The sequence below is a fragment of the Scomber japonicus genome, chromosome 14, assembly GCF_027409825.1.
Source record: "Scomber japonicus isolate fScoJap1 chromosome 14, fScoJap1.pri, whole genome shotgun sequence".
Lineage (NCBI taxonomy): Eukaryota > Metazoa > Chordata > Actinopteri > Scombriformes > Scombridae > Scomber > Scomber japonicus.
Genome location: NC_070591.1, coordinates 5,018,322 through 5,034,616, shown reverse-complemented (window position 1 = coordinate 5,034,616; position 16,295 = coordinate 5,018,322). Strand labels below are relative to the sequence as shown.

The 16,295-nt window shown below is 42.1% G+C and overlaps 1 protein-coding gene across 1 annotated transcript in view; it reads left to right on the top strand.

Annotated features, from left to right (window-relative positions):
* The window catches only part of LOC128373305 (protein kinase C epsilon type-like), a 101,956-nt gene extending 86,493 nt beyond the window's left edge, over window positions 1-15,463 (top strand). Inside the window, exons 12-15 of the mRNA XM_053333594.1 lie at window positions 2,728-2,866; window positions 6,610-6,798; window positions 13,776-13,922; window positions 15,317-15,463. Coding sequence (XP_053189569.1) covers window positions 2,728-2,866; window positions 6,610-6,798; window positions 13,776-13,922; window positions 15,317-15,463 — 622 coding nt within the window. The remainder of the gene's footprint in view (window positions 1-2,727; window positions 2,867-6,609; window positions 6,799-13,775; window positions 13,923-15,316) is intronic.
* Window positions 15,464-16,295: the final 832 nt, after the last annotated feature.

Sequence of the window (16,295 nt, the reverse complement as noted above, 5' to 3'; positions counted from 1 at the left end):
AAGGAAGGAAGGGAGAGAGTAAGGAGTATAAGAAGAAGGGAGGAAGGACAGGAGGAAGGAAGGAAAGGAGTAAGGTGGGAAGGAAGGAAGGGAGTGAGGAGGAAAAGGGGAAGGGAGGAAGGAGAGAAGGAAGGAAGGAAAGGAGTAAGGAGGAAAAGAGGAAGGGAGGAAGGAAGGAAAGGAAGGACATAAAAGTGCAATCAATACCTCGGCCTCTGCCAGAGAAGTAATGATGGGATAGCAAGACACAACAGCTCTCACACGCCATTGTTCATCTGTTGCTTTTTATTTTTTTTTAAAAACAGAACAGTTGCATAAGCTCCTCACTTCAGAAACACTCCGCCCCACCCCCCCACCCCTCCGCCCCCCCGTCCCGTCTCCTCCCCGGCTTGTCAGGGCGGCTGTATTTATGAAAACACCTCGGGCTGAATGGATGCAGTAGCTGCTGTTGACATTTTTGTAGCGATCAACCATCAAACTCAGAGCGGCTGCATTCATGACCAACCCTGTCATCTCTCAACACTGCTGCTCTTATCTCTGCTGGGGCTGCTCTCTCTCTCTCTCTTTCTCTCTCTCTCTCTTTCTCTCTCTCTCTCTCTCTCTCTCTATTTCTCGCTCTCTCTCTCTCTCTTTCTGTCTCTCTCCCTCTCTCTCTCTCTCCCTCTGTCTCTCTCTCTCTGTCTCTCTCTCTGTCTCTCTTTCCCTCTCTCTCTTTCTCGCTCTCTCTCTTTCTCTCTCTCTCTGTCCCTCTCTTTCTTTCTCTTTCTGCCTCCCCCCTCTCTCTCTCTTTCTCCCTCTCTCTCTCTTTCTCTCTCCCATTCTCTCTCTCTCTCTCTGTCACTCTCTCTGTCTCTCTCTGTCTCCCTCTCTTTCTCTCCCTCTCCCTCTTTCTTTCTCTCTCTCTCTCCCTCCCTCTCCCTCTTTCTGTCTCTCTCTCTCCCCCTCTCTCTCTCTTTCTCCCTCTTTCTCTCTCGCTCTCTCTCCCTCTCTCCCTCTCTCTCTCTCTCTCTCTCTTTCTCTGTTTCCCTCTCTCTCTCTTTCTCCCTCTTTCTCTCTCTCTCTCTCTCTCTCTCTCTCCCTCTCTCTCTCTCTCTCTCTCTCTCTCTCTCTCTCTCTTTCCCATCCTCCTGCTTTAATGCTTCTCCTCTTGTCTGAGATATAAACGTGAGGAGGCACATCACATGATCACATGACCTGCGGGCGTGTGAGAACCTTGTGCATCATGATTGTTGTTAAATTCATTTCCTTGAGCTTGTTTTATGAGAAGCATTCATCACACAAAGAGCTCATGAAATGTCTTTAAAATCATCTGAAACATTTAAATTGCATATAATATAAAGCAGAGGTGTCAAACTCATTTTCATTCAAGGGCCACATACAGACCAATTTGATCTCATGTGGGCCGGATCATTAAAAAGATGGAGGGAAGGAAGGAAGAAAGGAAGGAAATAAGAAGGGAAGGAAGGAAATAAGAAGGGAAGGAAGGAAAGACAGTGAAAAGGAAGGAGGGAAGAAAGGTAGGAAAGAGAGATAGTGAAGGACGGACAGACAGAATGAAGGGAGAAAGGAAGGAAGGACAGAAGGAAGAATGGAAGGAAGGACAGAAGGAAGAAAGGAAGGACAGAAGGAAGAATGGAAGGAAGGACAGATGGAAGGCAGGACAGAAGGAAGAAAGGAAGGAAGGACAGATGGAAGGAAGGACAGAAGGAAGAAAGGAAAAGAGCACTGGATGGCAAGTGGGCCGGATCGCACCACTCGGCGGGCCGTATCTGGCCCACGGGCCGTATGTTTGACACCCCTGATATAAGGGCTTTACAGATCTATGTCAAAATATGAACCACAAAGCTTTTCTGTGTGATTTATCTGTGTGAAGTTTTGTAATCGTTAATATCTTCCTGATAATATAATATGATGATGAACTCCATACATCACTGAATGCACTTTCATCCTCCTCCTGCCTCGCCGAACATACCTCATACAACATGCTGCTCTGTCTTTTAATCTACTACACTGCTTATTGGTTATTTATTATATATATATATATTATTCTTAGGGCTGTCAAACGATTAATTATTTTAATCGCGATTAATCACAGAATTTACATAGTTAATCGCAATTAATCGCGTTTTGAATTGCATGTTTAAAATCCTGTTATTTTACATTTCAGCGTGGAGGTGCTAACTCAAACTCCACGTACTCCGGTGGTAGTTAAACTCCGTTTGACACAGGTTGCATTTTACTTTTGACTTGTCAACTGAAGCGTCTGGAAGTGTTTTAAAGTTAAACAAGCCGTTCAAAAGTCCAGTAGCTCTCTTACTTTCCATCAGCGCGGTAGGTTTACTGCAGGAGGCCACTTCAAAGCATAGCGCTACAGCTAGAGGAGCCGTCTACGGGGGAGTAGAAGGGACAAAAAGGCTTGCAAAATTAAAATGCGATAAAAAAACGCGTTATGGATTGCATTAATCTAATCGCGATTAATGCGTTAGCGTTGACAGCCCTAATTATTATATAGCGTTGTTTTATTTATATATTCTTTTAGCTTGAGTCTGTGATTTTTTTTATTATAGCTTATCTTTTAGACTTACTCATTGTATTGTAAGCTGCTGGACCTGAGGACAAATTTCGTGTAAATGACAAACTTGAAACTTGATGCATGTTATTGTAATGTAGCTATTCCTTGCTAACTCTTCTTTTCACTTATGCTCCTTATCTCCTCCTCCTCTGCAGAGACTTGAAGCTGGACAACATACTGTTGGATGCGGAGGGTCACTGTAAGCTAGCGGACTTTGGTATGTGCAAGGAGGGAATCCTTAACGGCGTTACCACGACTACCTTCTGTGGTACACCTGACTACATCGCTCCTGAGGTGACCACATACACACACACACACACACACACACACACACACACACACACACACACACACACTAACAGTACCCAATGTTCATCAATACATAGTGCTGGGCGGTATGACCTCCAGTGACCCGAAGGAAGGAAGGAAAGGGTAGGGTGGAGGAAAGAAAGAGAGAAGGAGGGAGGAAGGAAAGGAAGAAAGGAAGAAAGATGGAGGAAAGAAAGACGGAAAGGAGGAAAGAGAGGAAGGAAAGGAAGAGAAAAGGAGGAAGGGAGGAAGCAAGGAAGGAAGGAAGAAAGATGGTGGAAAGAAAGATGGAAAGGAGGAAAGCGAAGAAGGAAAGGAAGAAAGATGGAAGGCAGGAAAGAGAGGAAGGAAAGAAAGAGAGGAGGAGGAAGGGAGGAAGGAAGGAAGGAAGGAGAGAGGAAGGAAAGGAAGGAAGAGAGAAGGAGGAAGGAAGGAAGGAAAGAAAGGGTAGGGTGAATCAAATGTCAACGTCCGCCTATTTGCAGACGATACCCTGCTGTATGTTTCACTGTACTCAAAATGTGATGGAAACACTGGATGTATCATTTCTGTAATCTGGTCATCTCACTGTGATCACGATCTCGTTTTATAAGAGAGACCTGAGTAGAGCAGAAGAGAGAAAAAGAAAGCAAACATAGTCAGGCATAACAAAAGCTCACACAGCAGCAGAAACAATCACACTTTAAAGTTTAAAATCAGACAGTGGGATGAGACATTTGTTAATTATACAATATATTTACATGAGGGTTAACTAGAATTTAAATCATTGGTGTCAAACTCATTTTCATTCAAGGGTCACATACAGACCAATTTGATCTCATGTGGGCCGGATCATTAAAAAGATGGAGGGAAAGAAGGAAAAAGGGAAGGAAGGAAAGAGAGACAAAAGGAAGAAGGGAAGAAAGGTAGGAAAGAGAGATAGTGAAGGACGGGCAGACAGAAGGAAGGGAGAAAGGAAGGAAGGACAGAAGGAAGAAAGGTAGGAAGGACAGATGGAAGGAAGGACAGAAGGAAGAAAGAGAGGAAGGACAGATGGTAGGAAGGACAGAAGGAAGAAAGGTAGGAAGGACAGAAGGAAGAAAGGAAGGAAGGACAGAAGGAAGGATGGAAGGATAGATGGAAGGAAGGAACGATCACAGAAACACAAAGACACTAAAAAGACTTTAAAGTTTAAAATCAGAAAGTGGGATGAGACATTTGTTAATTATACCATCTATAATATCTATTTATAATGTTTCCCAAGTTTGGCAGAGGAGTCAAACTCATTTTCATTCAAGGGCCACGTACAGACCAATTTGATCTCATGTGGGCCGGATCATTAAAAAGATGGAGGGAAAGAAGGGAGAAAGGAAGGAAGGAAATAAGAAGGGAAGGAAGGGAAGACAGGTAAAAGGAAGGAGGGAAGAAAGGTAGGAAAGAGAGATAGTGAAGGACGGGCAGACAGAAGGAAGGGAGAAAGGAAGGAAGGACAGAAGGAAGAAAGGTAGGAAGGACAGATGGAAGGAAGGACAGAAGGAAGAAAGAGAGGAAGGACAGATGGTAGGAAGGACAGAAGGAAGAAAGGTAGGAAGGACAGAAGGAAGAAAGGAAGGAAGGACAGAAGGAAGGATGGAAGGATAGATGGAAGGAAGGAACGATCACAGAAACACAAAGACACTAAAAAGACTTTAAAGTTTAAAATCAGAAAGTGGGATGAGACATTTGTTAATTATACCATCTATAATATCTATTTATAATGTTTCCCAAGTTTGGCAGAGGAGTCAAACTCATTTTCATTCAAGGGCCACGTACAGACCAATTTGATCTCATGTGGGCCGGATCATTAAAAAGATGGAGGGAAAGAAGGGAGAAAGGAAGGAAGGAAATAAGAAGGGAAGGAAGGGAAGACAGGTAAAAGGAAGGAGGGAAGAAAGGTAGGAAAGAGAGATAGTGAAGGACGGGCAGACAGAAGGAAGGGAGAAAGGAAGGAAGGACAGATGGAAGGAAGAAAGAAAGGAACGAACGAAGAAAGGAAAAAATTAAGGTAGGAAGGACAGAAGGACAGAAGGAAGAAAGGTAGGAAGGACAGAAGGAAGAAAGGACAGAAGGAAGAATGGAAGGAAGGACAGAAGGAAGAAAGGAAGGAAGGACAGAAGGAAGGAAGGAACGAAGAAAGGAAAAAAGGAAGGTAGGAAGGACAGAAGGACAGAAGGAAGAAAGGTAGGAAGGACAGATGGAAGGAAGGACAGAAGGAAGAAAGGAAGGAAGGACAGATGGAAGGAAGGACAGAAGGAAGAATGGAAGGAAGGACAGAAGGAAGAAAGGAAGGAAGGAACGAAGAAAGGAAAAAAGGAAGGTAGGAAGGACAGATGGAAGGAAGGAAAAGAGCACTGGATGGCAGATGTTTGGCAGCAGAGAAAGAGGCTGATTTTTACACAACTTTGAAGCCTAATTTCATATATTTGGCGATTTTTTTAATCATTCAAATTTGGCAGGGTGGTTAACAACACACTTTTCTGTGGTATGTCAAACTCAGAACACATATTTATTCTTACTTTACACAAACTTTAAGAGTGATAATATAGACCCTTGTGGTTTCCCCTTGTTTACCCCAAAGGAAGGGTTGTTGGGACAGTTATTAGACTATAAGTGAAGATCACCAGTGCACAAATAAGCATTAAAACCAGTTCTGTGAGAAATAATATTCACACCAACACACAGTGCAGTGTGTTGAGTAATTCAGTGGATAACAGTATCAAAGGTCTTTATAAAGATCAAGCAGCAGCTGGTCTCAGATTTCACTATATTTATTGGAAGTGCTCCATGAGCCTTTTCTTAGAACTGTGCTTATGAAACCAAAAGTACTAAAATTCATCCCTTAAAAATACTTTAGCTTGTTGTAATCAGTCTCATGAGCATAGATTTAACCCTCCTGTCGTCCTCCCGGGTCAAATTGACCCCATCTCTTTTGACTGTTCCTTCTTTCCTTCCTTCCTTCCTTCCTCTTTCTTTAATTTTTCCTTCGTTCTTCCCCTCCTTCCCTCTTTCTTTGCTCTCTCCTCCTTCCATACTTCCTTCCTCCCTCCCTCCTTACTCCTTTCCTTCCTTCCTCTCTCCTTTCCTTCCTTCCTTCCTCCATCCCTCTTTTCTTCCTTACTCCTTTCCTTCCTTCCTCCCTCCTTCTTTTCCTCCTTTCCCTCCTTCCTCCCTCCCTCCTTACTCCCTTCCTTCCTTCCTCCTTTCCTTCCCTCCTTCCTTCCTCCTTTCCTTCTCTCCTTCTTTCCTTCCTCTCTCTTTCCCTCCTTTCCTTACTCCTTTCCTTCCTTCCTCCCCCCTTCTTTTCCTCCTTTCCTTCCTTCCTCCCTCCCTCCTTACTCCCTTCCTTCCTTCCTCCTTTCCTCCCTCCCTCCATTCCTTACTCCTTTCCTTCCCTCCTTCCTTCCTTCCTCTCTCTTTTCCTCCTTTCCTTCCTTCCTTCCTTCCTGCCTTCCATCCTCTTTTCCTCCTTTCCTTCCTTCCTTCCTTCCTTCCTTCCTTCCTTCCTCCTTACTCCCTTCCTTCCTTTCCTTACCCCTTTCCTTCCCTCCTTCCTTACTCCCTCCTTACTCCTTTCCTTCCTTCCTCCTTTCCTCCCTTCCTTCCTTCCTTCCTTCCTCCCTCTTTTCCTTTACCCTTTCCTTCTGTACTCTTGTGTAATCATTCTTTGAATTCTCCAGCCTTGTTTCATCATGAGTGTTTTTTTTTTTTAGATCCTCCAAGAGCTGGATTACGGCCCGTCGGTGGACTGGTGGGCTCTGGGAGTGCTGATGTACGAGATGATGGCAGGCCAGCCGCCCTTTGAAGCCGACAATGAAGACGACCTGTTTGAGTCCATCCTCCATGACGACGTTCTCTATCCTGTGTGGCTCAGCAAGGAGGCCGTGTCCATCCTCAAAGCGGTCAGTTACCGTTATTTATCAGGGTTGATCTTTGGTATTAGAAGTGTAGTAATACTGTATAGATGCTTTTTCCAATAGTCTAATAGAGCTGCCATGATTAGCCAACTATTTAAATACCCAATTAATCATTTTGAGTCCGTTTTTAAAGACTGTGTAAAGTGAATTCATTTTCTTCTAAACACATTAAATAGGTCATAAATGTATTTCTAAAAAAGGTGTAAAAAGCATTTCAACCATTTATAGGTATAAACCCGCCCCTGCTGCTGTAGAGGTATAAACACATTCAGCACACACTACTACTACTACAGTCTACAGTTAGCCAGTTAGCTGAGTTAGCCACAGAGCTAGTCACCGAGCTAGCTGCTGAGTTAGTCATCGAGCTAGCAGCTGAGTTAGCCGCTGAGCTAGCAGCTGAGTTAGCCGCAGAAAGCTCTTAGACGTAGCGTCCATGTTTCTGGTAGAGGTGGTGACTTTGATTGACAGGTGACACTTGGTAGGGGGCGGGGCTTCATCGGACTCAGAGGCCACGCCCACAGCGTTTGGGAGCAGAGAAAGAGGCTGATTTTTACACAACTTTGAAGCCTAATTTCATATATTTGGCGATTTTTTTTAATCATTCAAATTTGGCAGGGTGGTTAACAACACACTTTTCTGTGGTATGTTAAACTCAGAACACATATTTATTCTTACTTTACACGGACATTAAGAAAGAAAAAGTCTATATTATTTCATCAATCAATAATTAATAATATAAATAATCATTAGTTAAAGCTCTACAGTTAAACTTTGGTACAGTTTATATCCAAATGTCAAAACTCCAGTAACACTTATACTATAAAAAACAATTTTAGTCACTTTTTAGTTTATTCTTTTTTGACCTTTTCTGATTTTTTTTGTCTTTCTTTTCTAGTGCATGTTGTTGTGCCAAATCTCAAATCTCTACTCTACAGTTTGCATGCAGTCAGAACAAACCGCCCCCCCCCTCACCCCCCCTCAGACGAAAATCAAATATGTGTGACGATAACATCAGTGGTGACATTTCTGCACAGTTAGCAAGAAGCAATAGACTCACTACCTCTCTGTCTCTCTGTCTCTACCTTTTATAAAAGAAACTATATTATCCTTTTTGTCGTCCTCCCGGGTCAAATTGACCCTGTCCTTCTTTCCTCCCTCCTTTCCTTCCTTCTTTCCTTCTTCCTTCCCTCCTTCTCTCTTTCTTTCTTCCCTCCTTTCCTTCCTCCCTCCTTTCCTTCCTCCCTCCCTCCTTCCTCCTTCATTTCCTTCCTTCTTCTTTCCTTCTTCCTTCCCTCCTTCTCTCTTTCCTTCCTCCCTTCCTTCTTTCCTTCTTCCTTCCTTCCTTCTCTTTCCTTCTTCCTTCCCTCCTTCTCTCTTTCCTTCCTCCCTCCTTCCTTTCCTTCCTTCTTTCCTCCCTCCCTTCCTTCCTTCTTTCCTTCTTCCTTCCCTCCTTCTATCTTTCCTTCCTCCCTCCTTCTTCCTTCCCTCCTTCTCTCTTTCCTTCTTTCCTTCTTCCTTCCCTCCTTCTCTCTTTCCTTCTTTCCTCCCTCCTTTCCTTCCTTCTTTCCTCCCTCCTTTACTTCCTCCCTCCTTTACTTCCCTCCTTCTCTCTTTCCTTCCTCCCTCCTTCTTTCCTTCTTCCTTCCCTCCTTCTCTCTTTCCTTCCTCCCTCCCTCCCTTCCTCCTTCTCTCTTTCTTTCTTCCCTCCTTTCCTTCCTCCCTCCTTCTTTCCTTCTTCCTTCCCTCCTTCTCTCTTTCCTTCCTCCCTCCTTCTTTCCTTCTTCCTTCCCTCCTTCTCTCTTTCTTTCCTCCCTCCTTTCCTTCCTCCCACCTTCTTTCCTTCTTCCTTCCCTCCTTCTCTCTTTCCTTCCTCCCTCCTTCCTTTCCTTCCTTCTTTCCTTCCTTCCTTCCCTCCTTCTTTCTTTCTTTCCTCCCTCCTTTCCTTCCCTCCTTCTCTCTTTCTTTCCTCCCTCCTTTCCTTCCTCCCTCCTTCTTTCCTTCTTCCTTCCCTCCTTCTCTCTTTCCTTCCTCCCTCCTTCCTTTCCTTCCTTCTTTCCTTCCTTCCTTCCCTCCTTCTTTCTTTCTTTCCTCCCTCCTTTCCTTCCTCCCTCCTTTACTTCCCTCCTTTCCTTCCTCTTTCCTCCCTCCTTTCCTTCCTTCCTTCTTCCTCCCTCCCTTCCTTCCTTAACTCAAGGACAACAGGAGGGTTAACAAAGTGTTGGGACATCTTTGCATCTTTTTTTATTTTCTATTTTTAAAAAAAACACCAAAGCTTCCTTATCGCACATCAATGAACTCACTTTTTCCAATTAGTCTGAACTCATTTACTTTAATGTAGCATAAAGGCAATCAGCTGTGACTATCATAAGCATAGCGGCATCCATCAGATAACATGGTACTGTTCAGTCTAGTCTCTTTTATTTTGCTGTGTGGTATCATACAGCTGCTAGATTACGCTGAGTCAGCCGAGGTCACGGAGTTCACTCATCTGATGCCTTCACTGACTCGTTTCTGTGTTAAACTAACGGCTGAGTTATTGTTGTAAAGTGTACCAGCTGCTTTCTTACAAGTCATTAGTCATCATCACACTACTTCACCACTTCTTATGGAGCTTTTCTACTTTACAGTTCTAGCATGACTCGGCTCGACTCGACTCAATTTGGGTTTTTTTATAGACTGTATAAAAGAAATGGACATAACATCCGTGACGTCACCCATTGGTTTGTGGACTGCTGCTCGGAAGCCAATAGTTTCCAATCTAGGCAGCGCCATCTTGAAAATTTCAGGTGCATGCTGGGAAAAATAAAAACACGGATTCTACTTATATGGGCATGAGGCGGGGCCATGGGCGGAGCGGGGGAGGTTGCTATGGTTGCGAGGGCTGGATCTCGAGGACATTGGTCAATCAACCTGTCAATCAGGACGTAGCCACGCCCTAATGCATACCCTGCTTTATCGTCACATATAAAATCAGGGAGGCCAAAATGTCCCAAATGAACATCATACTGCATTGAAGAAGGCTTTAAACTAGCGATTGAGACCATAAACACATTTTGAAAACGTTTACTGAGGTTAGAAATCAAGTGAGAAGTTGGTGAATTCTCCATTGACTTGTATAGAGACGGAAGATAAAATGATAAAGGATAACAAGAGCACAAATAACCATGACTCAAATGTAAAATAAATGAATAAATAAACAGGCAAATGAATAATAGTAAATACATATATTGCACATTACATTGTATTGTATTGCTCAGATTATTATTATGTCTGCACTTATAGACTATACAATTTTATATTCAAACAGTTTCATTACAGTTTGAATACTATTATTTTATTGCCTGCATTCAAATTAAAGTTCCTAATTAACCTTTGTGTCGTCATCACGGGTCAAATTGACCCCGCCTGGTTCGATTGTTCCTTCTTTCCTTCCTTCCTTCCTTCTTTCTTCCTTCCTTCCCTTCCTCCTTCCTTCCTTCCTCCTTTCTTTCTTCCCTCCCTCCTTTCCTTCCTCCCTCTTTTCCTCCCTTCCTTTCTTCCTCCCTCCTTTCCTCCCTTCCTTTCTTCCTCCTTTCTTTCCTCCCTCCCTCCTGTCCTTCCTCCCTCCCTTGCTCCCTCCCTCCTTCCCTTCCTTCCTTCCTTCCTTCCTTCCTTCCTTCCTTGACTCCTTGACTCGAGGACAACAGGAGGGTTAAGAAAAATAATATATTAATGACTCCTTAAAGCGCTAAATAAGGATTCAGGATTCACTGTCAACTGTTGATGTCTTAGTTTCTGTGTGTCTGAGTCTCTTGTTTTCTTTTAGTCCGTTCTTTCTTTTTTTTGGCTCCATCTGTTCTTTCTGTCACTGTAGTTTTGTGTTTGTTACTGTCACATGTGAGTGAATGCAGCTTTTTTTTTTTTTTTTTTTTCCTGGTGTCATACGTTGATCCATGTTTCCTGTCCTGCCACTGCAAGAACATTGGATAATTCCCCACTGTGTTTGACTCCATGTGTGTGTGTGTGTGTGTGTGTGTGCATGTGTGTGTGTGTGTGTGTGTGTGTGTGTGTGTGTAATGCCACTTGTCCGTCCATTTATTTGTCCATCCAGTTTTTCCATCACAAGCCTTGCGTTTACCTTGGCTGTTGGTGGAGTTTGACTGCAAGGCCTTGTGGGAAAGTGTGTGTGTTTATGTTGGACAATGTCTTGGACTCTGACCAGTCACTTGACCGGGACTCTGAGCTCCGATTGGACGCGTTGTCCCCCGCTGAAGGACTTGAGGTCACATGGCTGAGCAGCGTGTTTCACCCACTCGCTCACAGTTTTTTAAACATTTAAGAAGAACCTCTGTTTCCATTTGGAGAGAGACAGTTTTCTGCCAGTTTATAAAATGTTAAAGAGTGCTAAAAAAAAAAAAAAAGTCAAGTCATGTTTGGTTTGTAGAGCTCGATGTCACAGATGTTGCCTCAAATTCAACTTTTACCAACTTCAACTTTTCTGTATATTATCTAGACTTGAAATATTGATTCAGATAAAGGAAAAAATGCCCCCCAAAAAAACCTTTTAACCCTCCTGTTGTCCTCCAGTCAAGGAAGGAAAGAGGAAGGAAGGAAAGGAGGGAGGAAGGAAGGAATAAGGAAGGAAAGAAGGAAAGGAGAAAGGAAAGGAGGGAGGAAGGAAGGAAGGAGGAGGGAGGGAGGAAAGAAGGAAGGAAGGAAGGAGGGAGGAAGGAAAGAAGGAAGGTAATGGAGAGGAAAGAAAGAGAGAAGGAAGGAGGGAAGGAAAGAAGGACAGAGGAAAGAAGGAAGGTAATGGAGAGGAAAGAAAGAGAGAATGAAGGAGGGAAGGAAAGAAGGACAGAGGAAAGAAGGAAGGTAATGGAGAGGAAAGAGGGAAGGTAGTGAAGGAACTGGGGAAGGAAGTAAGGAAGGAAGGAACAGTCAAAACAGACGGGGTCAATTTGACCCAGGAGGACGACAGGAAGGATAATGGAGAAAAAGTGGAATCTTTCTTTCAGGATGGAAATACATGCTTTTAAAACTATTTTTAAAGATATTTTTGAATTGCTTTATTTATCACTGAACCAAACACAAACAACAAAACACATTATTCTTCTTAACTAACGTCATCCTGATATTTACCTGTGGACTGTTATCATGTCAGTGAGGTTGCCGGGCAACCAGAGCTTTAGCCGGAGATGCTGCTAATAAGAAATAGTATCAATAAATAGTTTGAAGGTAAGCTCCTTGTTCCTCTGGCTCTAGTTTCATCATGAACACACAGACTTGAGTGGTGTCCTTCTTCTCACACACACACACACATGCGCACACACACACACACACAAACACACAATCTGCTCCTTTTCTGGAAAGTTTGAGGAAAGTCACATTTCCTGATGAGTCAGCAGGATTTAAAAAGCAGCGATATAAAAGCTTGTCGGCTCAGAGAGAAAACAACGGATCTGACTGTTTTCATTCACGTCCTTCTTGTGTGTTTGTCCTTTATTCCCCTCAACCTTGATTTCTTTTTTTTTTCTTCTTTCCAGTTTATTTTTCTTGAACTCCACAGAAGTGACTTCCTAGGCAGCCTGTGGACGCTCGTCATTTGAACTATTTTTGGTTCTTTTAGTGATTGTGTGAATTTTTCTTTCCCTTGGTGTGAGCCGTCCGCTGCCATAAACAGGTCAAACAAACAAACCCAGAGACTTCACGTCCTCCACGGATGACACTTAAAAAACCAGCAGTGGAAGAAATAAAGTAATAGCAGAATTTACTCCAATGAAAGTAAAAGTCCTGTATTTAAAATGCTACTTAAGTAAAAATACATAAATATTAGCAGCAGACTGAACTTCGAGTATTAAAGTGAAAATCTGACTTTGACAATATTAAAAATGTTTAATAAAGTACATTTTAATGCTGATGACGGAGCTTAAGCAGCATTGTGTTGTTATAATTTGATCTTCAGGACTTAATAAGATTCACAAATTAAATCTGAGTGACTTTAAAGTGATCATTTTTGTCATTTTTTGCAAGTTTTCAATACATAAGTTTTACTTCTTTGGGTTTTTATTCATTTAAAGTGAAATTTAAAGGAACCTACAACTCACAGACATCTGAAACATGACAAGACACTGCTACACCTCTGATTTAATAATGCAGAAGCTTTATTTTATTGAATGTAAAACTTTAATGAATGCAGTGAAGTGGAAGTATAAAGTGACATAGTTGAGCCCAGAGTTCAAACTAAACATGATGAAGCAGCTTTTACACAATTGGAACAAACTACCAGTAGAACTGAAATCATTTTTAAATCCAGGTTAAAAACATTTCTCTTCTCCTGAGCTTATGATTGAGCTCTTTTAAAGCACTTTACATTTTAATCTTTCATTTGCACTCTGTCCTTTTAATGATTTTAAAGCTAATTTATTATTTTATGCTGCAATCTTATATTTAATGCTCTATTCTAGCATTTTATTTCTCTCTTTCTATGTTTCTGTACTTTGTTTTTATTATGGGGGGGTTAATTTTATGTTTTAATGTTTCTCAAATTGCATGTTTTTGTGTTTTATGTAAAGCACATTGAGTTGCCATTGTGTAAGAAATGCGCTATATAAATAAAACTGCCTTGCCTAAAGTAGCAGAACATTTAAAAACTCAAAGTGCTTCAAAATGTTAACTTGAGCTCAGTATTTGGGTAAATGTACTTCTCAACCATCCACCTCTGATAAATATATATATAAATATATTTTTAGCTGAACATGGTCCAACAAAACTGATATTTAAGTCTAACAATCTGTCTTCCTTTTCAATTATGAAGAGCTAAAAATACATTTAGCTCATTTTTGTTATTATGACGTCTTGTATTCAATGAAAGAAAACAACTAATCTCCTTTTATTCCTGTCTGTGTTCATCTCTCTCTCTCTCTCTCTCTCTCTCTCTCTCTCTCTCTCTCTCTCTCTCTACCTTTTCTGTCCGTTCTCAGTTCATGACGAAGAGTCCCAACAAGCGTCTGGGCTGCGTGCTGGCTCAGGGTTTGGAGGAAGCCATCAAGCATCATTCGTTCTTCAGAGAGATCGACTGGACGCTGCTGGAGCAGAGAAGAGTCAGACCACCGTTCAAACCACGCATCGTGAGTCCACACACACACACACACACACACACACACACTGAATGTAAAATGTAATAAAATGTGATAATGTCTGAAGTCTCCCCTAGCAGAAACTGATAAGAAAATATTCTTGTGATGTTTCAGAAAGATTGTTAAACAAGTAAGATGCTTCTAAGAGACGATGTTTAAACTCTTAAAGTCAGTGTAAAGTAAGAATAAATATGTGTTCTGAGTTTGACATACCACAGAAAAGTGTGTTGTTAACCACCCTGCCAAATTTGAATGATTAAAAAAAAACACCAAATATATGAAATTAGGCTTCAAAGTTGTGTAAAAATCAGCCTCTTTCTCTGCTCCCAAACGCTGAAGCCCCGCCCCCTACCAAGTGTCACCTGTCAATCAAAGTCACCACCTCTACCAGAAACCATAGACTGTATATAAGAAATGGACGTAACATCTGTGACGTCACCCATTGGTTTGTGGACTGCTGCTCGGAAGCCAATAGTATCGAATCTAGGCAGCGCCATCTTGAAAATTTCAGGTGCATGCCGGGAAAAAATGAACACGGATTCTACTTATATGGGCATGAGGCGGAGTCATGAACGGAAGTATGGGCGGGACTAACGGCGGAGCGGGGACGCTGCGATTGGTTGCGAGGGCTGGATCTCAAGGACATTGGTCAATCAACCTGTCAATCACAACGTAGCCACGTAGCTTGCTTTATCGTCAAATATAAAATCAGGGAGGCCAAAATGTCCCAAATGAACATCATACTGCATTGAAGAAGGCTTTAAACTAGCGATTGAGACCATAAACACATTTTGAAAACGTTTACTGAGGTTAGAAATCAAGTGAGAAGTTGGTGAATTCTCCATTGACTTGTATAAAGCCGGACGTCTTTTTGAACACAAAACGGTCGCCCCCTGGTGGCTTTTTGATAGAATGCAGCTCTAAGTTACTTCCGCATTGGCTTCTTTTCAGAGGACAGGAACTCCCCGCCTGCCAGAAACATGGATGCTACGTCTGAGAGCTTTCTGCTGCGAATTCGGCTGGTAGCTCGTTGGCTAACTCGGTGGCTAGCTCGGCTGCTAGCTCGTCGGCTAACTCGGTGGCTAGCTCGTCAGCTAACTGGCTAACTGTAGACTGTAGTAGTAGTAGTGTGTGCTGAATGTATTTATACCTCTACAGCAGCAGGGGCGGGTTTATGCTAATCACTAAATCCTGAACACAGAAATCTTGAAACACAGTTTGTGAAGCCTAGCTCCACAATTCAAATCTAAATGGTTGAAATGCTTTTTACACCTTTTTTAGAAATACATTCATGACCTATTTAATGTGTTTAGAAGAAAATGTCTGAATTCACTTTACACTGTCTTTATATCGTCTCTCTCTCTTTCGTTCTCTTTCTCTTCCAGAAAACCAAAAGGGATGTGAATAACTTTGACCAGGACTTTACACGTGAAGAACCCGTCCTGACTCCGGTGGACGACAGCATCATCAAGCAGATCAACCAAGATGAGTTCAAAGGATTTTCCTACTTCGGAGATGAGACTGTGGCCTAAACATACACACACACTCACACTTACACACACACACACACATATATACATGTACAATTAACACACCATAAACCACCACTACACCACACACACACAGTATTTAAAGAAACAGTGATCTCTGGAACGAGACCTCCTGAACTTTTTTTTCCTGATTACGACCGCTCCAGGAATTATACTAGACCACCTGTATCTCTCTCTCTCTCTCTCTCTCTCTCTCTCTCTCTCTCTCTCTCACTCTCTCTTTATGGTTTCTGTGCTCTTGTCGTTGTCTTGCCATTTGTGCATACCCCATCAAACTGTATGCTGCAGCAGCATGCAAGTACTCACGGTCAAATACTGTAAGAAAAATGACCAGACGCTCCCTCATTTTGGTCCGGATTAGTTTCTGATGCGAGCAGCGCGGCTAACAAGTAGTTACGTTAGCTTGCGCGGGTGTGTGTGTGAGAGCCAAACGATAATGTGTGTGTAAGAGTGCATGCATGCTTAGTTGCATACCTCCTAGAAAAGAATAAGACTGCCATTTCTGTACATGATGTGCTGTATCCTGTGTCTATTATCTGTGTTTAAAGAATGTTTTTTCTTCCCTAAAAATGTATGTGAATGGAAAAAAAAAATCATTGAACTAATGATTGTATTTAAAGAAAAAAAAAGGTCTTGAATAGTACTTAAAAGTGATGTCAAAATGAGATGCAAGAAATCCAAACAAAAAAAAATAACAAAAATTCTGATGAAATCATGAAATTTGAGGTTTTGTCCAGACTGGTTGAATTTGGTTGAGCTTTTTTCTTTTTTTTTTCTTGCCTTGTTGTGAAGAGAAAAGGTTGCACAGTTTTTC